We start from the raw sequence: 23,127 nt of genomic DNA on the forward strand, positions 1-23,127 counted from the left end.
GTGAAGTGAATCGGGTTTGCAGTGCCTTAACTTGCCTTGCTAATATTGTTAGTGAATTTGCCCAGCATTTTCCCACGTATTTAGAAAGCAGCCATCTAGAGATGGGTGAACCCAGAAAAACAGGGAAGTGGCTTTTTTAAAGGTTGAAAAAAAATTTCAATAGTCATACTCTATTTTTTCTCAAATTTGCCACCTATATGAATTTTATTTCAGCAACCCAAAGAGAAGTAAAATATCAAAAGGTTTCATCAAGACTTTATAAATAGATCAGCTTGCTGAATAAAAAATATGAAAAATTATTATGGAGAAAAAATACTGTTTTTTTTTTTTAATTTGAACATTTTTAAAGTAAACATAGCTTCCTTTTATTTACTAAGCTCAGTGAACAACCCTAACATAACTTGTTCTATTAATTTAGTAAATCAATCCCAATGAGTTGCAAATGACATAATGGCCAACAAGAAGTTAAATTGTTGAGTAGCGTGACATTAAAATCCCCTGAGTAGTTTAGCCCGTAGGTATCATTCATCTGCATTATATTTTGTGCTGTGATTTTGTGGTATCCACAACATTCTGCATCTTGCCTTGTATTTATACAACATCTGACGAAATGATTTTTGTTGAGTGATAAAATGTTAAAAATCTGTCTCAATGCTGCCTTTACAAAGTATTACAATGCCTTCCATTAATAACATCTTGTCATCCTAACACCACCTTGAAAAAGCTGCAACTTTTCGTTTTGCTTGTGGATTAAACTACAAAGTACTGTCAGTTATTGTCTGTTTCATCTTTCCTTTAATGCTGCTGATTCACAATACTGGGTGGCCCTTTTTAAACTCATTCACAAAAAGAGTGTCTGCTGGCTTATATGCTTTGTTTGTTCCTTACTTTACTACTCTTTCTTGCTACACAAATCTCCTTTAAATTTATACTGCATTTATATATATATCTTTATATAACTATAATATATCTTATATATCTTTATATATTTTGCGCACATAAAACACTAAAAACAAGTTAACAACTTGTTTACAGACAACAGTCACTCTTTCTGATATAGTATTTTAGACGAGTAAGCAAAAGAAATATATAATTTTATACTTTCATTTTTTTTTTTATGTACAGGAATATATGCTTGACAACTTTTTACATACAATACATATTTAAAAAATAAACCAGTCTAGTAGGAATTTACAATAGGCAAAGAATTAAGAAGAATAAAGATAGGTCCAGTTAATACTTAGTATCTGATCTGCATTAAGGAATGATTTTGTAGTTTACATACAACATAAACATTTCAGACAAGACTTTATAAAATAATTTACACATATTCTATCATTTCTGGATTGTATTGTGCGAGCATGAATAGAACCAGGTGACTTGCCTTGGCCATGTATCTAGTAAAATAATTTAGAGGCAGTTCATGCACTGTGACACTACCAAAGTTGTCCTTCGTACTTTTGTATCCATTACAACTGTTACTTCATCTACCGTGTGTGTCTGATATCAGCGTTCAGACCTTGAATAAGTATATACGTCTTTCAGTTCTGGAGAAGCAGCAGGATTACCATTTAGAAGCAACCACTTTGATATGTAAACAGAAGTATACAAGTTGATACCTTTCTACACTGCTACAGGTACTGTGTACAAGTCACAACCGCTTGACTGCACAAGTAGTTAGTAAGTATGCTTCTTGTAGGATATGTTTTTCATACAAGTTCACAGGAACTCTAACAGAACTTTCTTGTTTTTACGAGTTTGCTTTGATACTTGACTGAATGGCCTCCATGACCCATGACATAGACATCCAAGACGTAAGACTTCCCTGCTTCAAGTCCTTTGATTGTCTCTGTGGTGACTGCTTTATGCAGGTTTTGACTGTGGAAATATTTGCAGAGAACTTTCTCTGATTTCTTTCTGGTGTCAGGCCCCAAACATTGGTTTTGTTCTCGTTTCTTCTGGTCTTCGTTGTAGTCATCATCCACTTCTTTTTTGTAAACGCAATATTTATTTCTCTCCTGCGTTCCCAGCCATGCTATTGTAACAGAAGTGCATGTGCGCAGTTTGTCAAAGGCTTTGATTCTTGTGTCTTCTGGAAGTGAAGGGAAAGGCTGTTTGTTAAATTTCGATGTTGCCAGGATTTTGAGCATAGAGGCACCCTTTTTGCTTCCCTTTAGCCTGATCAGGTACTTAGCCTTTGGTTTTCCTCTCAGTTGAAACTGGCGCACACCTTCTACACTTTGTGACAGAATAAGCTTGCCATCTCTTCTGACTTGGATCTGAATAGTGTCCAGGCAAGAGTGAACTGAAAAAGTGACTTTTTGATGGGAAGAGACTGGGGCAAATCTTAAAAACTTAGTGCCCTTCCTCTTTATGAACACATCAGTAACTTTTCCATCCTTCAACTCTACTGTTTTCTGCTTTGCTTCTTCTTTGGTTCGAGCAAATGTTCCAACATACGCAGTGCTCATATTTGTGGCTGAGTTTATTGCAAACACATCAAAGTAGTACTGGGTGTCAGGCTTCAGATCAGAAACTGTAAATATGTTTTTGTTCCCAATGCATACCTTCTGAAGATCAGGCTTTGGTTTGGCAGTTAGTTGACGTACTATCTTTGTGGACAAGGTTTTTGACATGAAATTGCGATCTTTACCAGCATCATTTTCTGATGAAAACCCAAAGTGGGCAAAGTCAAAGGGGCTGAAGTCTAAACCAGGCTTAGGAGCTACCATAAAAGCATCATCTGCATTGATCTTGGCTTCGACTGCGCACATGCTTTTAAAATTGTGTTCCTTGTTGATAACAACACAGTATTGGATTGGTTGTTTTAAAACAGAGGATGTAGGAGTTGGTTTCCATGCTAATGTTACTGTAGTGCGTCCAAGGGATGTCACATCAACTCTTGGGTCATATGGTAACTCTGGGTAAGGCTGGTCAGACTCGGGAGTTGTAGTGGCATAAACTTTAAAATGGGTGTCCTTTTCTGTTGAAATTAATTCCAGCTGGTACAAACCAGAAGGAGAGCTTGTAGACACAAAGTATTCCACATCATTTCCTTTATATGAGAACAGCTCGGTGCCCTCTTCATTCATAATCTGTTGTTTTTGCTGCTCCAAAGGTTCAGGCTCACCTGCAAAATACGGCATTAAAAAAAATAGATCAGCGTGTGTGTTATTACAGCAGAAATGCAAGTCTGCACTTTGAGTACCTGACCTTGCTTAATTATCAGACCATTTGAGCTCAACATCTGCTTGGAAGTGGGAATCAGCAGTGGAAACAATAACAAGAACGCATGTTACGAAAAACTAAATATACAGTACAAAATGTACTAATAGAGATATATGGGTGTCACTAAAAGTGAGGCAATGTCAAAAGTAATAATGGAGAAGCACTATTTATTCTAAATTTCAGACACTCCTGTTATAGTAAGCACTGTACAGCTGTCTCCACATTAACTTGGCAAACAAAACATGTTCCTATATATGTTAAATCTAAAATTCTGCAAATTGTTATATTGAAAATACTGAAAAAAAAAACACAGTTGCTGTTGTTTTGATATAATATAACTTTTTCTGTAGCAGTCAGTCTGCAATTTACAAAACTATACAGGAGTTATTGGTTAACAGGAATACAGACTTAGCTCTCTCGCTCCTCATTGGCTCAGATACAGCAGTGGAAACCAGTGGATGGCAGGGCCGAGCCCTTCTCTTTGTGTAATATGGACACACAAAGCAGGGCTCGGTAGGGAGCTCGCACAAGTGCCCCCATAGTAAGCTGCTTACTATGGGAGCACTCAGCGAGGAGGTGGAGCCAGGACTGCTGGCAGGAAACCCAAGATGAGAAGGATTGGAGATGGAATAGATCATATTCCTATTGCACACCTTCCTGGGTACAGGCACAGCTGTTGTGGGTGCTGGACGAAGGGGTCCTGCGTGGCTCCGAAACATTGCACTTATCCTAATTTGATGTGATCCTTTGCAAAAAAAAAGTTTTTTTTGGACTGCTTTGCAAGATCCATTGTGTGCTGGCAAACATGTATGTTTATCGAGGATTGGAGATGCTCTGAGCAAAACCATTGCACAGAGCACGTTAGTATAGCATAAAATAAGTATAGTATTATAAAATAAAAAACAAACCTTTCAAGCACTCTAAAGCTATACTGGGCTCTCTGTATGTATCTTTGGGCAGCTTCATACTGATCCGCTGCCCTCTTACTGCAGAACAGTGTACCCCCAGTTTTTGTGAAGGTTAGCTGAGGTTTTAAATAGACTTCTATTATATGTCTTGCAGGTTTGGTGCATTTTCTGAAAGTGCACCAAAAGTCCTGAATGCAGGATTTTTGTTGTTCTTTCAAAAAACGCATCAAAACCTTGGGACATAATAGAAGTCTATGGGAAAGCGCAGCTAACCTGCATGAAAACCGAAGGCACACTGAGCTGCGGCCAAGGTGCAGCGGATCAGTATGAAGCCGCCTTTTATAGTTTAATATTTGAATAGAATGCAACTGGCTTAACAGAACAAAACACACTCTAGTGTAAACACTACAGGGGCATTCATAATTATTTCCCAAAAGAGTATTAATGACTACATTAAATGTCATCTAGTTAGGCAGGCTCCTGCACTACAAAGTGGGTGACAGAGCCTAAAAGATTGTTCAAATCACATTGTATTTGGCATAATCAGCTTTATATTTTTTTTTACTACTTATCATATTTCTGTTCTAAACGATTGTTTTTAAAGTAAGTAATTTTACAGTTGTAAAATGCAGGGTTATGTCAAATTGCTCACTTGTCACTAAAGACTTCATGACACAATAAATGCATATTTGTTTTTCCTTTTTTCTACTATCAAGAACAGCAGGAAACAGTCTAGTACAATCTGTGTTTTAAACATTTACAACATTCTAAGTTACTTCAAAATAAACGTTTGTGAGGTGTTGCGCTGTAAAATAATAGCGCGCATAAAGTAATAAATATATTAGTACATGTGAAAAAGCTAGATAATACAAGATCAATGTATATCAAATCAATAAATTATGTATCTAAAACTTGTAATAGTTTAATGGTTAAAAAGACCCAAATACCATAAATGCAACTCAAAGAAAAAATTAACAAAAAATACATATATAAGGGATATAAATCTATAGGACGTGTGTATACTAAACATATATAACACAGAATGGTCTATACTATAACAACAACGTGTGCTTCATCATGTGATAAACACTAATAAGTAACTCCAAACAAATATATGTGTGAATTTTCAGTGCAGTCATAAGGTGACTCCAAATAAATATATGTGTGAATTTTCAGAGCAGTCATAGGATGACTCCAAACAAATATATGTGTGAATCTTCAGTGGAGTGACACCTCAGTGTTTACAAGGCACTCACCTTAATGATACTATTTCTGTGCTGCCCCTTCACTCCCAACACTTCTAGAGTTAAAGTTTTGTTCTCTATGATCCTCTTAATTTAGTCTCTAGTATGCTCCATAGTATATGCAGACAAGAAATGAAGCTCTTTATCGTATTATTGTTTACCAATCTTATTAGTAAAAATAGCAACGGGGTACTTACTTTTTTTAAAAATCAAACATCAGGGAATAACCCCTGATGAAGTCGCGTGATGTGACGTAACGCGTAGGGCATCGGCTTACCAGAAGAGATGTGTGGATGAGCTCGGCGCTCATGGATGTAGTGTATGTTTTTTTTTTTAAAAAAAGTAAGTACCCTGTTGCTATTTTTACTAATAAAATTGGTAAATGATAATGCGCTATGGAGCTTCATTTCTTGTCTGCATATACTATGGAGCGGGCTAGAGACTAAATGAAGAGGATCTTAGAGAATACAACTTTAACTTTGTTGGTAGTAAAGAAGCAGCACAGAAAGAGTATCATTTAATGCTGCTACCTTACAGCAGTAAACACTGAGGTGTCACTCCACTGAAGATTCACACATATATTTGTTTTGAGTCACCTTATGACTGCACTGAAGATTCTCATATATATTTGTTTGGAGTTACTTATTAGTGTTTGTCACATGGTGAAGGACACGTTGTTATATTATAGACCATTCTGTGTTATATATGTTTAGTATACACACGTCCTATAGATTTATATCCATTATATATGTATTTTGAGTTCATTTTTTTTTTAGTTACATTTACGGTATTTGGGTCTTTGTAACCATTACACTATTACAAGTTTTAGATACATAATTTATTGATTTGATATACATTGATCTTGTATTATCTAGCTTTTTCACATGTATTAATATATTTATTACTTTATGCACACTATTACTTTTACAGCGTAGCACCTCACATACATTTATTTTGATTCAATTTATTAGCCTAGGGTTTTCTATATTAGGTTTTGTCTCCTGTTGTATATCCACTATTTCATCATAGTGATAGCGTGAGAGTCTTTTATGATTTTATTCTAAGTTATTTGAAACCAGGTAGCATGGTATTGTAGGTTTGACCAAATAAAGTGCATCATTTGGGTTTGCTTGATATAAATTTCCACATTACAGTTTATAAAAAAACATGGTATAATATGGATGATAAATTCTCATTCAAATATACATTTGATATGCTACAAGCAAATATGCTTATATATTTTCAACAAAGGTACTTGTGGTTTGCCTTATTATACACTATTCACTTTGGAGATGCTTTTAACTGACTTTTAACTTCTGGTTAAGTGTGTGCAAATAGACATTTATTTACTGAAAAAGAAAAAGAAGTCTTGTGTACACAGGATGCTATCCAGGGGACTAGAGGACAAAAGTGCTCCAGGCCAATCCATGTTTTAACAGATGAGGGTCAGCACTGAGAGAAGGGAATGTGTTTTCTTTTTGTTGCAGTTAGTGAAATCAGCTGTGTGTTGTGTTGTTGTAAATATCACCCCTATGGCTATGGGGTGACTTGACTGGTCCCACTGGGGTGTCATAGAAACATCTAGCAGGTTTTTATTTAGGAGTTAAGGAATCTGGCATTATCTTGGAGGGCAAATGTATTCCTGTCCACCATACAATGCAGTGTTTGCACTTCTATGCTGTATGTGATACCAATACACTTTGGCCTGATGGCTAGCAACACGTCTGAAATATTGGTGCCAGCCTAAACAGAGTACACCATTAAATTATACACTTAAGCTTTAAACATTTTCACAATTCTACAGAGTATTACTAACTTCTATATGCCAGACAGTGCAGGCAGGCAGAGGTAGCAGGATGTGTGCTTTCCACTCCTTTAACCACTTTAATACAGAGCACTTTCACCCCCTTCCTGCCCAGGCCAATTTTCAGCTTTTAGCGCTGTTGCATTTTGAATGACAATTGCGCGGTCATGCAACACTGTACCTAAAACAAATGTATGTCATTTTTTCCCCACAAATAGAGCTTTCTTTTGGTGCCATTTGATCACCGCAAGGATTTTACTTTTTTGCTAAACAAATAAAAAAAGACCGAAAAGTTAAAAAAAAAAAAAAGTTTTTTTGTTTATGTTATACATTTTTGTAAATAAATACGTCCTGCACAGGATACGTTTGTCCTGCACTGATGAGCACTGATGAGGCCGCACTGACAGGCACTGATGAGGAGGCACTGATGATGAGGCACTAATATGCAGCACTGATGGGCACTGATATGCAGCACTGATGGGCACTGATATGTGGCACTGATAGGTAGAACTGATATGCAGCATTGATGGGCACTGATGGGCACTGATAGGCGGCACTAATGGGCACTGATGGGCACTAATAGGCGACACTGATGGGCACTGATAGGCGGCACTGATGGGCAATGATAGGCACTGCTGGGTGGCACTGATAGATGGCAATGATGGGCAGCACTAATGGGCACTGACAGGCTGCCTGAGCACTGTTTGGCATCCCTGGTGGCCATGGGTGGGCAATCCCTGGTGGCTCTAGTGGCATCCCCCAAGGGTCTGCACTGGTAATCAATGCTCTGATTACCAGCACAGACAAAGAAGTCACTGAAGGTGTGAGCCCTGTTCCATCTTTAAAAAGTTTGCTTAGGAAATCCCTCATATTATAAAGTTTTGAAAGCTTTAACCAGATTAAGAATGATATGACAGCTATGCAAGCTACCGTGTTTCTGTCCTGAAAATTTATTCTAACTTTCTTTCCCTTTTTTAACATCTAATTCTCTAAAACTGAGTAGAGCACAATGGGGGTTCATTTACTAAAGGCAAATTGACTGTGCACTTTACAAAGTGCAGTTGCCCTCTGCAAGCTTAAAGTGTTACTAAACCCACAACAGTAGCAGTTTATATTTACTAAAATAAGTGCATTTCCATGTTCTATGTACTGTGGGAGAGCAGATATAGTGAATGCAGGATCTGGGTTTAGTAACACTTTAATAAATGAGGTAAGGCTTCACTTTGCAAAGAGTACCCAATAAAGAGCAAGGAAAAAAAAAACAAAAAAAAAAAAAACAGCATTTTTGGTTGCACATGATTGGATGATGGAAGTCAGCAGAGTTTCTGCTAATTTACTAAGCTTTGGAGCAACTGCACTTGCAGAATGCACTATCTTTTCCCTTTTAGTAAATCAAGCCAATGGTTTTCAATGCTCTCCACTCCAGAGGGATACCTACAATGTTAGGCACTTATGGCAAAATCAAGGACATTGTGTGAGTGCTGGACATCTTATTTCTGGTTTATAGTCACCTACAGTAAAAAAGTATTTTTTTTAACTTTTTTACCCCAGAGCAAGAAGGGGCAAATTTAAGTTTACACAAGAAAGTGCAACTGCAATTTAAATAAGAGTTAAGGAATTGGCAGACATTATGTTTTTAATTTTAGGACATACATAAATGCCCCGATGTCCTATTGTCTAAATACTTATGCTATATAGTTACCGGGAGTATTGAGTGAATCTATAGCATAATTAGGCACCCCTTTGTTGTGTAATGGATCTTAGCGAATTGTTTGGAAGCATCAGAATATTTGTCTTCAAGAAATGATTTAACTTCTTCAGGAGTAAGAGGCTACTGTTGTGGAAGAACAGTATCAAATTAGAAGCACTTTGAAGCATAGAGAATTTTTCTGATGCAGATGTAAAATAATCTTTAAAATATCCAGAAAGCATTGGAATTAATGCACCTCTCTTCAAGAGGCACCACCATCCTGACCCTCATTAAATGTCAGGACATGATAAAGAAACCACATGTTAGTTACTTCTCCCTGTCAGACAAAACTTAGGCAATAAAGAAAATTAATAATGATTTAATGAGTATTTTTAAACCTATTTAAAAAATCTCCAATCAACATCCCTAATGTATATCAAATATTTAAGTACAATTGGTACCTTAGATTAACCTTACTGGAGGGCAGTGGTCCTTAACAATAGACATAACTTCCAAAAGTGCTAGGCTTCTGTCATTTTAATACATTGTAAAAAATACAGTAAAGAATATGGTTCAATATATAGGTGTACATTATTACCTGATCCTTCCCCACTGGCTTCCTCAGGAAGTTCCTGTAAAGTCAGTTTCCATTCCAGAGGAGCATCACAGGGTGTAACAATAACAGACAGAGGTGTATTATCTTCCTCCACTACAAAGAAGTACCTGGAATGGAAACATTAACATTTGATGTGTTAATCACTATATTTACAAAACATAACTCACAAAATAAAGTTCCTTGGGTTAAACTAAAATACACATTCCTAAAACTGTAGTCTAAAGCTGGATACACACTATACAATTGTCTTTAGATTTTTTCCTTTAAGGCCCGTACACATGAGTCGAAATTTGGCCAGGAATTTTCGTCCGATGACCGATCTGCCGATTTTTGGCTTGTTAGTATGGTGCTCTCAACAACCGCCTGGTGTGCAGGCTATAAAATTTTTGTCCACCGTCAAAACACGTCCGATTTTCATGCAGTCAGTACAGATTTCGACAGGGAAAAATCTTATGAGCAAGACTGGGCATGCTCAGAGATGAAAGAACACATACAAAGCAATCCAACACATGACGTCACTTAAGTAGAATTCTGTCGTGCGGGAAAATTCGTGTGCAGTCTAGAGCACATTCCAACCAACAGACACCACTCTGGACAAAAGACGGACGACCGGTCGGCGGAAATTCGTTGCGTGTGCACTAGGCTTTAGATTTACCAAAACCATATAATATGAGGTCAAACCTAAATACTTTCAATTTGTATGCAATCAGGCAGGTTCTTGCACTACATAGTTGAAGGTAAATCTAAAGGAAATCTAACAACAAAAGTTGTATAGTGTGTATCCAGCTTAAGTTTATTAGGGGGCCATGACCACAGCATCATGAAGAACACATTGGCCAGTCCCATACAAAAAAACTATTAACCACACTGACATGAACAAGGGAGAGGAGTTAAATCCATTACATTGATTAGACTAATGGGCCATACACACTATAAGATTTTCTGAAGACTTTTTCCTTTAGATTTACCAAAACCATATAATATGAGGTCAAACCTAAACACTTTCAATTTGTATACAATCTGGCAGGCCCTTGCACTACATAGAAAAGGTAAATCTGAAGGAAAAAGTCTTCAGAAAATCTTATAGTGTGTATGGCCCTTAAGTCTCCTTGGGAGCAAAGGCAGAGCATCCAGTGTCTGTCCTATCTTCAGAATATCTTCCTAATGGAGCAATCATTGTGCGTTAAAGTCAATAGGGTGGTGCAGCATGATTGTTAAATACAATATTTGATGGGAAGTGATGCAAAGTTAGATGAATAATTCAGTGTGTACTGAGTCAATTGCTCAGTGGACACAGTTACACCCATGATTTTGGGTGTTTACCAATGGTCAGGAATGCTAATCAAAATTGAATGATTGTGTCCAAGCCCTTAGAAAAAGACTGGAACCTTGCATTATGCTACTGTGTAATAGAAAACAACACATATAAATGAAGATTTTATTTGCACACAATTACATGTAAAGTACCTTTTAGGATTGTCTCTGAACAGGTAGCCACCGATCTCTGCTCCATCAGGTACTATGGATGAATCGTGGAAAACTGATTTCTCTTTAATCTGCATTTGGAACAGTTCTTCATCTCTAGTGGGCAGTTTCTGGGATTTCAAGCAGACTGGTAGAAGAACCAATACTGTGTACCAATGCGATAACATCCTGTTCAAGGAAGGAGACATTACAATAAGATTATACAATACAGACAAATGCATTTTGAATTAAGCGTATGCATAATAAATGATGAAATTGATATAAAGAGATGCAGTAGTATAAAGAAAACATAGAGCAATATGTCTGTTCTCTTTGTGAGCTACTATTGTTTTTTTCCTTTTTTCTAAAGTCATTAGTTCAACTAAGTACAGGAACGCATGAGCAATTTATAGGTCAATCACACCTTTAAAATCACTAGCAATTATTTGCTAGTGATCAATCACTAAAGAGATGGAACAAATGGCTTCCTCTTGTATAAACTACACAAGTAGCATGTAGTAGCTATTAATATCACATGAATGCACAGTGCTTCAATTGTATGTAATTGATTGTGTCCCAAATTCTAAAAGATAGCCCAGGCTTAAGAGATCTCCTTAGTGCAAACGCATATGCTTGAGAAATATAAAGCTGCATGTCTTTTGCACATATCATTATTAATACTATTATATTTTTATTCTTATTTAGGATTTATATAGCACCAACAGTTTGTGGAGTGCTTTACAACATGAGCATCTGATAAAACCACTAGTATTCAGATGTCTGATTGCCATTTTATGTCTATGCCTATTTGGATACCTCAAATACTGAGTGCAGACAAGGTTGCCACAATGTGACCTGGCTGTAACTCAAGAACCTCATGACTGCTGCTTGAGTACCAGCAGCTTCTTGCACCCTTGGGCTACATGAATTTAAGCAGAGAGCATGCACAGATCCAGTTTGGCAAAGGCATTATTTAAGAAAATACATAATACTAATTTGTCTGGGTCTAGTTCAGACAGAAGATCAGATGACAGTTACTCAAACACACTCATATCCCCTTGCATTATACTAGCAATCTAAGAGGACTGTTGTACCATTTATTTATGAAAGCAGCAGGTTAGCCCTTATCTTTTACCTATGTCCCAGATACTTCTATTTTTCCTACCATTGATACTCTGGCCACTCAAAACGAAGAGACTCTAAATCTGATTATGTTTAAGCTGAGCTGTATTAATGACCTTATAATCATAAACCACAAAGAAGTCAGGAAAAGTGATATACTGTATTCGTGATCACCAGTACTACCAGTTAATTATCAACATAAAATATTTGTTAGTGACTTTACAGCAAAAGAGGGCTTAAAATAAAGAACACAAGAGGCACTGCTGTTTGGCTGAGTTCTGATGATAGTGATGAGTATGGCAATCAAAGACTTATAAAGTGACTCACAGAGATCTCTCTAGTTCAGCTTGCAAATGGGTATTAGGTAACATGTACTTCTATGCTCTCAGGAGAGGCTTGGATATCTGCATGTCAACATGTGAACACCCTCTAAGTACCACCTTATATAATATGGCATGGAAGTATTGCAGTAAAGCACTACGCCCATCACTAAAATTTGCAAATCTCCACCTCAAATTGACTGGTGAAAGCCAGGTCAAACCTTAGGAGATCAATTCGGTCATCTCTATTTGTGATATATTTGTTCTGTATCCAAAGCCATTTTTTGATATCGATAGAATGATAAGGGTTAGAACATTTGTTGGGCTTTTATTGGTGTCTTTGTCTCTATTGGGAGATTAATCCTTCTCATTTGGCCTGGTTGCCATGGTCACTGGGATAGAAAACCATTTTATGTTTTCACTAGACCAGGAACAGAGGTCCAGGAACCAGGAACTTACAAGAGGGCCACTTGTTGCTATGCAACTTTGAAAGAAGTTACATAGTTAGATAGTAGGTGAGGTTGAATAAAGACAATCGTCCATCCAGTTCAACCTGTGTAGGTGTGTGTGGCCGTAATCATCTCACATAGCCCTGAATGTTCTGATCCTTGAGATGTAAGTCTAAGAGTCTTTTGAAAGCCACCATACTTCCCGCAGAAGGGAAGTAGGAAAAATATAAATTGCTTTAGATGAAATCCTTATAAATTTCCTTATGTCAATTTTTCCTAATACACAGCCATGAAAACAGACTATAACCCTTTCACACTCTAACATACCACACCGTTGGGCTTTGAAGGATAAGTTCACCTTTTGGAACATTACATGTTCCATCCATTTTTAGAGTGGAACATGTAACATGTTCCCACTGTTGCAGCTGTTCCCTGACCCACTGCCTCTAGTGACAGCTAGCTAGGGATTCTCTCCCTTAACTCGCTGTCAAAATATAAAAAAAAAAAATAACACGGCCGTGCAGGGCGCTGTCCACCCGGCCGTGTCATTCATTCAGAGAGTTCTGTGAATTATTGAACAACAAGTGCAGACAGCCTTTGTGGCTTTCGACTTGTAGTTCTCAATGAACTACCAGGGCCCTGTAGTGTGTAATTGCCTGCTCTCATGAGGTGTGATCTGCTGATCGTGGGTGCAATGCTTTGCAGGCTACTAGTAAAAAAAAAAAATAAATGCACAAAGATGTGCATTTATTATTATTTTTTAAAAAGTTGAACTTATCCTTTAAAGTGAATCTAAACCATTTGTTTTCTTTTAGAGCACATTCACACTTTTTACTGCAAGGACCCAGAGAACCATTGTTTTCTGTGTGTCCTATTCACATTGCAATGTAGCCTGGAGCTGCGCTAAAATGCAGCATGCTGCAGTTTATTGCAGTGCACTGTATAGACATGAATGGCACTGTACAGCAGTGCAGCGAAACACACTGCTGTACAGCACCGTGAATTAAGTGTACTTTTCTACACTTCGAAAAAAGTTTGAATGAAAACAACAAAAAAAGAGCTGTGTGATGCATTGAATCGTGCACCATGCAGCCCCCTATCACAGTTGGGAACAGACAGCTGCCAGAGAGGTAAAGCACTCCAGTAGTTGACCCATCTAGTGTGAACTCGTCCTTAGATAGAGTGGTAAGGGTTGGAGCTCTGGGCGGATTCACCCTTTTAATCTGGCCTGGTGACCTGAAAAGTTAGCATAAATCAAAAATTCTGAGCTGTTACTTAAATAGGAATAGCGAGAAGTCCTTCCAATAGTGACATGTGTTCTGGTGTCAACTCTTTTGTTTGGAGAGACTTCTTCTTACTTCCCCTAGTTCAGGGGTCTCCAAGCTATGGTCCTCCAGTTGTTCAGAAACTACCATTCCCATCATGCCTAGTCATAGGGTATATGAGTGTGTTTGAGTTTTACAATGCCTCATGGGAAGTGTAGTTCCACAATAGCTGGAGGATCGTAGTTTGAAGTTGACTGCCCTAGTGTCTATAGCAGCTATGTCCAAACTATGGCCCTCCAGCTGTTCAGGAACCGCAATTCCCATCATGCCTAGTTATCTCTGTGAATGTCAGAGATTTACAATGCCTCGTGGGAATTGTAGTTCCTAAACAGCTGGAGAGTCGTAGTTTGGACACCCCTGGTCTATAGGATAGAAAGTGAAGGTGGTTCTTCCCCCTAAAGGGATGCCAATAGAAAAGGAAAAACATACCAGTCAGGATGTTTTAACCATTCCCAATCTATCCAAAACTGAAAAAAGTTTTGACTTTACAGATTTTTTTCTGCTCTGTACTGGAAAACAAACTACATCTACATCTGGCGATAGCCACAACAATCAACCAGATGTTAGCTTCCATTTTCGTTTTATAAAAAGAAAAGCTCCAATATTTGAACATGGAATGTCTTCTTGCTTATCACCAAAAGAAGCTTAGATATTCCTACTTACTAGAAGCTAGTGGATCTTAACACTTTGGTAGGCCAATGGGTGCTGCTGTATTCCCTAAAACAAATTAGCCTATTAAAATAAGCCATAAGATTTACCGACACAATAAATTGTGTCATATTATTTAAAAGATGAAAGGATGCTTTCCCCTTATTATTATTTCAGTTCTGAACGGAATGAAAATGGAAGCAGGTCATTTGTACTGTGGGAATATTTTAAGAGATAGATGAAGCAAAGCAAAGCTAATCCACTCACTCTTACTGTTCCTTTTAAATAATCAAAGACATATTTCAAGTACTGAAGCAGAACTGCATGACCGCAATAAAGCTTTCTCTTGTCATGTTGAAGTGACTCGTGATATTTCGTATAAAAATGTAAAACTTTGTGATTCTGCTATGATGTTCTTTATAGGTCTTTCTTTCCGCAGAGCGCCCTCTGCAATGTCATATGTCCTTAAAGTTAGCTTCTATATGACAATGTTCCATAATCCTCTTTCATGTGGGAGGACTAATTAATAGAATGAAGAAAAACACTCAGCGTCTGTCTGGTCATTATGCATTAGGAATTTTCTCTCAGTTTTTGATCCGGATTAAATAAAGGAAAAAAAGAAAGAAAGAAGATTTAAACAGGTCTCATCTACAAAACACAAAATTACTACTGACACTCCAGAACACACAAAATATAATTGTTACAGAAATACCAATGGTGGCCTTGAACACTGCATGGGAGCTTTACTTATGACAGGTAAGGCCCCTTTCACACATGCTGTCTGTTTGTCCGTTTTTCATCCATCCGTTGATGGATGAAAAATGGACATCAATGCATTCCTATATAAAAACAGATGTAAATGGATGACCATTAACCACTTTACCACTAGAGCATTTTGCTGTCTTACGTCTGGGCCACTTTTTGCGATTCGGCGCTGTGCGACTTTAACTGACAATTGCGCGGTCATGCGACGTTGTACCCAAACTAAATTTACGTCCTTTTTTTCCCACAAACAGAGCTTTCCTTTGGTGGTATTTGATCACCAGTGCGATTTTTACTTTTTGCGCTATAATTAAAAAAAGAGCGTTTATTTTGAAAAAATAACAATATTTTTAACATTTTTTTATATGAAATTCCCCCCAAAAAAGATGTAAAAACCAATTATTTTTTAAATTTTTGGCCAATTTGTTTTCTGCTACCCATGTTTGGTAAAAAAAATCACAATAAGCGTATTTTGATTGGTTTGCGCAAAAGTTATCGCGTTTACTAACAAAGGGAAAGATTTATGTCATCTTTGGTGTTTTTTTTTTTTAACGAGTAATGGCGGCGATCTGCGATTTTTTTTGCGGGACTGCGACATTGCGGCGGACAGATCGGACCCTTGACTGACATTTTTGACACTTTTGGGGGTACCAGTGACATTACTGCAGTAATCAGTGCTATAAATATGCACTGTTACTGTAAAAATGACACTGGCAGGGAAGGGGTTAATTTTATTGGAGAGGGAGGGGTTAATGTATGCCTGGTGCTTACTGACGTGTAGGGGGGGAGGTGACTGTGTGAGCCAGGGACAGATCGGATCTCCAGCTATGCTGAACACTCCGATCTGTCACTCCCTGTCACTGAGGAGATCCGCCCGCTCTGTTTACACAGGCGGGCGGATCTCCAAACTGGATTCCCCGACGATCGGGGCAGAGCAGCGGCGATCGCCGCCGCTCCTCCCCTGGCCCGACTCCCGCTGTGAATGAAAACAGCGGGAGCGCGCCTCTGGCGGCGCGCAAGCGCCGCCTACAGGGGAGGAGTCTGGCGACGTAGGTCTACGTCGTCAGACCTACAAGAGCCACTTTTCCGCAGTAGTACTCCGGTACTCAGCGGTAAAGTGGTTAATTTACATCCGTTTTAACCCGCTTCCGTCAACATCCGATTTTTTTGAACGTATGAAAGCCCTATTTTTTATCTGTTAAAAAAAAAAACAGATTGGCTGAAAAACGGATGAAAAAAGGATGACAACAGATGAATAACGGATGAAAACAGATGACAACTGATGAAAACGGATGAAAAACAGATTACAAATGGATGAGATTGGATGAAAAACGAATGACAATGGATGACAAACTGATGAAAAAGGATGAAAAACTGATGACAAAGGATGAAAAAAGGATAAGGCCCCTTTCACACATGCTGTCCGTTTGTCCGTTTTTCATCCATCCATTGACGGATGAAAAACGGACATCAATGTATCTCTATGTAAAAACGGATGACAACGGATGATCATCAGTTAACATCCGTTTTCATGCGCTTCCGTCAATGTCCGTTTTTTTGAACAGATGAATGCCCTATTTTTATTCCGTCAAAAAAACGGATCGGATGAAAAATGGATGACAACGGATGAAAAATGGATGAAAACTGATGACAACGGATGAAAACCAGATGACAACGGATGAAAAACAGATAACAACGGACGAAAAACGGATGACAACGGATGAAAAATGGATGAAAAACAGATGAAAAATGGATGAAAAACTGATACATTTTGATGTGACTGAACTGATGAATGGAACGGACCATATGTGTGAAAGGGGCCTTAAAAACTGATGTTGACTGAAAAAACTGCAGACAAAAAAAGTGACTGAACTGATGAAATGAACGGTCAGTATGTGTGAAAGGGGCCTAAGGGCCATTCTAAAAAAAATATATTTTATAAAGGTCACATAATCTAGAAGTGCCCTTTATATTTAATATTAGGCCCCTTTAACACATACGGACTGTTCATTTCATCAGTTCAGTCATGTTTTTTTGTCATCGCTTTTTTCAGTCAACATCAGTTTTTTAACCTTTGTCATCAGTTTTTCATCCTTTGTCATCAGTTTTTTATCCTTTGTCATTAGTTTTTCATCCTTTGTCATTCGTTTTTCATCTGTTTTTCATCCTTTGTCATCAAATTTTCACCCGTTGTTATCTGTTTTTCATCCGTTGTCATCCGATTTTCACCCTTTGTCATCAGTTTTTCACCCGTTGTTATCTGTTTTTCACCTGTTGTCATCCGTTTTTCACCTGTTGTCATCCATTTTTCATCTGTTTTCCTCCCTTTTTCATTTGATCCATTTTTTAGTGGATAAAAAAAAGGACTTTCATCCATTCAAAAAAACGGATGTTGACAGAAGCGGATGAAAACGAATGTAAATGAATGATCATCCATTTACATTAGTTTTTCCTTAGGAATGCATTGATGTCCGTTTTTCATCCGTCAACAGAAGGATGGAAAACAGACAAACGGACAGAAAGGGGCCTAAAAGGATCAGGCGCTGAATAGTGAATATTTTATGAGACTTTGGCCTAGAACCTTTTGGCCCTCAGTTGGCCAGTACTCTCTTGTCTATGTCTTATTATGGTACAGCTTATATTAATAAATATTACTGGAGGACAATCAGCAGTGCTCGCTGTGTTACATTCATACCCAATGCTTTCTGCTCAGTTATTTCCTTTTGTGTTACAATACTGTAAGCTCAGCAGTCTTCACTGCCTAGCACATACATACTAAGAGAGTTTGGTCACAAAAAAACAAGAACTATTGAAGGGATCAGCTTACATAATAAAAGAAAGCCAAAGCACTATAATCCTTTTTATGGGTTCATTTTGTATTTCTCCATAAATTTAAAGGATCCAGTATTCCTTGTTGCACTCCCATCCATCTGTAGTTAAATTCAGTTTTTTGAATGATGCCAAAGCCATTGCTCCAATAATAAAAATCTAATGAAATTAAAGTTAACAAAATTATCCTCATAGCCTTGATCTGGATAAAACATTCACCTCAACGCTATACTGTCATCAAGTTAAAGAGTTATGATTGTGATTTACTGCCTCCAATTAATCTGGTATAGTTAAAACAATGCATCTGGAACAGATAAAATCCAGTGCATAATTACAGGGAGCGAAAGACCATGATTGGAAGTTAGCGAGCAGAATTTAAGGAACGTTGTGTTCATTTTTGCTGGCACAAGCATGCGTGTGGGTCACGATTAAGTATGCATTTTGTCAGATATATTATATTCTAATCTTAAAGATTTATACTGTTGGGCTGCTTGTTTCTAGAGAAATTTAAAAGCTCATTTTACTGCCACTACTACAGGAAAATAATGAAATGTTTTAAATTTCGAAAAAATATTTTTTTTTTTGTTAAAGCCAAGCTCTAGGCAGTTTTCTATTAGAGTGCCAAACAGTTAGAACATCTATTAGCATCAGAGGCATAATTGCAGATCATGGGATACCATAGCAAAACCTTTGATGAACCCTACTGTCAATATTCTTAAAGTGGTTGTAAAGATTGAAAGTGTGCAGTTCCTCCCTCAGCCCCTCTAATATTTACCAGAGTCCCATCTTGATCCAGCAATGTGCACAATAGCAGTGGCTCTCTCCTTCCTCATTGGCTGAGACACAGCAGCAGGAGTCAATTACAGCCAGTAAGGAGGAACCAGGGGGCATGGCTGAGCACCATAGACAAACAGAGGTGGCTCGAGAGCAAGCACGCTTGAGTGCCCCCAGAACAAGCAGTTTGCCCCGGGGGCACTCAGAAAGGGGAAGGATCCAGAAGCACCGGTGGGGGGACCTGAGAAGAGGAGGATCTGGGCTGCTCTGTGCAAAACCTTTGCACATATCAGGTAAGTATGATGTATTCATTATTTGTAAAAAAAAAATGTAACCTTTAGAAGCACGTTAAAGCGTCAGTATAGCCAACACATTTATTTAGCCCCTATCAGTTTTTTTTTGTTTTTTTTTGCTGTCAGTGTACAATTTAGGAGATTTCCCTTAAATTCTTAAAACTACCAGAAATACAAGAGTAAGTTAACCTTCCTAGCGGTATTCCCGAGCGTGACTCGGGGTTAGATTTTAGAGCCAAAAGCGGTAACCCTGAGCCACACTCGGGGTAGCGCTAGGAAGATTGCTGGATCCTGGAAGAGGTTTTACTTACCTTTTCTCCGGGATCCAGCGAAGTATGCGGGCGGTATGCGGCGGCGGAGCTTCCTCCCGATCGTCTGCGAACCCTGGCTTCCGTCTCCGGCGACGTGACGTTTGCAGGGGGGTGGAACCGGCGGCAAATTCAAATGTAAAAACACACCAAACACACTGATACCATTCAAAATAAAGAAAAATCACATTACATTGCCCCCCCGTGCCCTTTCCTGCAGTTTTACTGTACTTTTTATGTATATATATATATATATATATATATACATATATATATATATACATATATATATACACGTGTATATATATATATATATATATATATATATATATATATATATACACGTATATATATATATATATATATATATATATATATATATATATATGTAATTCTTGTGAATGCGCAGCTCAAACCAACTGTATACATTATATATGTATATATATATATATATATATATAATATGTATACATAATATATGTATACATACATATATATATATATAATATATATAATAAATGTATACAGTTGGTTTGGGCTGCTCATTCACAAGAATTACATGCAAAATAATGGTACCGCTTTCAGCACCTAAAATCCAAAAGAATCATACCGCCAGGGAGGTTAAAGGACATTTCCCAAAGTGAGAAACAGTCCCCTTCTATCCACTATATCCAAAACTGATAAAGATACATTTTAACATAAAGTCTTTCTCAATTTTTTTTTTTTCAGAACTACTAACATCTATCAGTTTTAACTGCGGAAGCTCTAAGATTTTTACTACCTGAAGAAGACCAGGTTTAACATAAAGGGTACTTTCACTTTCAAAGGAGAAGTACGGCCAAACGTTTGGCTGCACTTCTTCTGTGGATCACAAGAGCGCAGTTCTTTCTGCACTCCTGTGACCCATTTTCAGCAAGCAGAGGCTGGAGCTCGCTATTGGTTAACGTCACAGAGCCAGTCCAGGCTGGGACAAGATCGCGATAATGAAGTTGGGATCTGCCCTCGTGCCTAGACCGGCGCCCGGCTCAGCCTCTGAGTGGGAGGGGGAGAGCAGACAGCGGTGACTGACAGTCACCGCTGTCTGCTCAGGGAGCTCTGAGAACCAAACAATTAACAGTGTTTGATCGCTCAGTTGTCAGTCTTAGAGCCAGCGGGGGACAGATGCTGCATCAGACTGATGCTGCATCCACCTAGGTAAGTATGATTCTGAAAAAAATACTTCTCTATTAATGATGCAGTACTGGATTTGTGTTTTCTTCACATACACACAGATTTTTTATTTCCAAATTGCCTCAACAGCCCAACTATCAAGGCCTCTTCCACCCACAGGCGCTATAATAGCCATGCGGGCTGCTATGGTTGATGTTATGCGGGTATCTCTATCTGTAACTCCCACTGCATAGATTTCTCTTCAATTGCTTTGTGGCTTGGTGGTAATGAAGGAAGTGAAAGGAATCTCTTCAATGGAGGCACAGGCGGAAATAAAACTTTTGTTGACTAGTAAGTAAAGGGGTCAACTTCTTTGTTTCAGTTTTCCAGCACTGTTTGCGTCCCCATTCAAAAGATTTCCTTCATTTCCTGTGTAGAGTCTGGGACAGGAAGAAGGGGGAAATATTACAAACCAAGACTCAATAATAAAAACATGACAGAGATTCTAATCCTTTCCTACTCTAACTACAACTTTTAAAAAGTTTAACTTTGGTTAAACCATATTTTTCATATTTAAACAAAAATATTTCCAATCTAAAGATATTTACAAAATTCCAAACACAAAAACACCCTTTAAGTTCTCCAAAACTGGTAAGTGTGTCAGTTTGTTTTCTATGCATAAAGCTTGTTCAGTTTGTTCAGGAGATTACTGTGCACTAAACTGATACAAATCAGCATATCATAACAGAGGCATTGGTCGAATTGTTTGGATGATAGAAAAGAATTGGACCAAAAGTTTTGGAGACAATTTAGTTTTTGGCGTTAATTAAGTTAAGAGTTCAGCTAGAGTAAAGCTTAAAGCCATGTATTAGATTCTACAAGGATATAAAACACACCATTTAATGCAAAATAAAATGAATTGTAATATTACATGTTATGTAAGTAGCTGAACAAGTTTTGATTCTTGCTTCTCTCAGCAGAACGACTGGTGTGTATTATTACTATTCTTTTACAAGTGGTAATTCTAGCTGTACCAATAGAGTCAGCTTAAGGGGTCCATTAACCACTTGCCGACCAGCCGCCATAGCCGGGGCAGGTCAGCTCTGTTACGCGAAATGAGGTACATGTACGTTGCTTCGTGTAACAGTTAGTGTGGGCTTCACTAGAGGGAGAGCCAACCAGTGGGTCCGGTGGCCGCGTCTGTCTGCCGGGCACCCGCGATCGCTGCCCATGGTGATCTGCCGATGTAAACAGGGAAGACCGCTGTTCTGTCAGAGATAAACCCAGGGATCCTGTGTTCCTCCTATTTAGGAACACAGATCTCTGTGTTCATCAAGTGAGTCCATCCCCCACACAGTTAGAAAGCATCCTCTAGGCACACATTTAACCCTTTGATCGCCCCTGGTGTTAACCCCATTCCCTGTCAGTGTCATTCATACAGTAACAGTGCATATTTTTAGCAATGATTACTGTAGTAATGTCACTGGCCCCCCCAAAAGTATAAAAAATGTCAGTTAGGTGTTCGATCTGTCCGCTGCAATGTTGCAGTCCTGCTAAAAATTGCTGATCGCCGCCATTACTAAATCCTGCTGGGTTAAGCTTTATTAAAATTAAAGTGACTTAAAAGTCTTGTGTTTATTTTTTTAAAAATAACAAACATGTTGTACCTACCTCCTCTGTACAGTTGGTTTTGCACAGGGCAGCCCGGATGTCTTCTTCTCGGGTCCCTTGTTGCAGCTCCTGGCCTCTCCCTCCTGTCGAGTGCCCCCACAGCAAGCAGCTTACTATGGGGGCACCGGAGCTGAGCTGCAGCTCTGTGTGTCCATTCAGACACAAAGGTGCCAATCGGCTCTGCCCCATCTCTCTCCTAATTGGCTAACTGACTTTGGTTGACAGTAGCAGGAGCCAATGGTGCTGCTGCTGTGTCTCAGTCAATCAGGAGGGAGAGTCCCAGACGGCCAGGGGACTCGTGGACATCGCTGGTTGAGATAGGACTTAGGTAAGTATTAGGGGGTGCTGGGACGGCTGCTACACACAGAAGGCTTTTTTTATCTTAATGTATAGAATGCATTAGGATAAAAAAAACCTTCTGACTTTGCAACTCCTTTAAATAACACCAGTTTGTTTCATTAAAGCTTCCATGGGTATGTTCATTCTTACCCATCGTCTGGCTGCACACCACTACTAATTTATA

The 23,127-nt window shown here is 38.4% G+C and overlaps 1 protein-coding gene across 1 annotated transcript in view; it reads right to left on the reverse strand.

Moving 5' to 3' along the window:
- Positions 1 to 313: 313 nt before the first annotated feature.
- The window catches only part of NDNF (neuron derived neurotrophic factor), a 65,616-nt gene continuing 42,802 nt past the window's right edge, over positions 314 to 23,127 (reverse strand). Inside the window, exons 2-4 of the mRNA XM_082244184.1 lie at positions 10,958 to 11,143; positions 9,473 to 9,597; positions 314 to 3,130 (exon numbers count right to left, since the gene is read on the reverse strand). Of these exons, the coding sequence (XP_082100310.1) occupies positions 1,731 to 3,130; positions 9,473 to 9,597; positions 10,958 to 11,142 (1,710 nt within the window). The 5' untranslated portion in view covers position 11,143 and the 3' untranslated portion in view covers positions 314 to 1,730. The remainder of the gene's footprint in view (positions 3,131 to 9,472; positions 9,598 to 10,957; positions 11,144 to 23,127) is intronic.

This window comes from Pelophylax lessonae (assembly GCF_965119305.1).
Source record: "Pelophylax lessonae genome assembly, chromosome: 1".
NCBI lineage: Eukaryota > Metazoa > Chordata > Amphibia > Anura > Ranidae > Pelophylax > Pelophylax lessonae.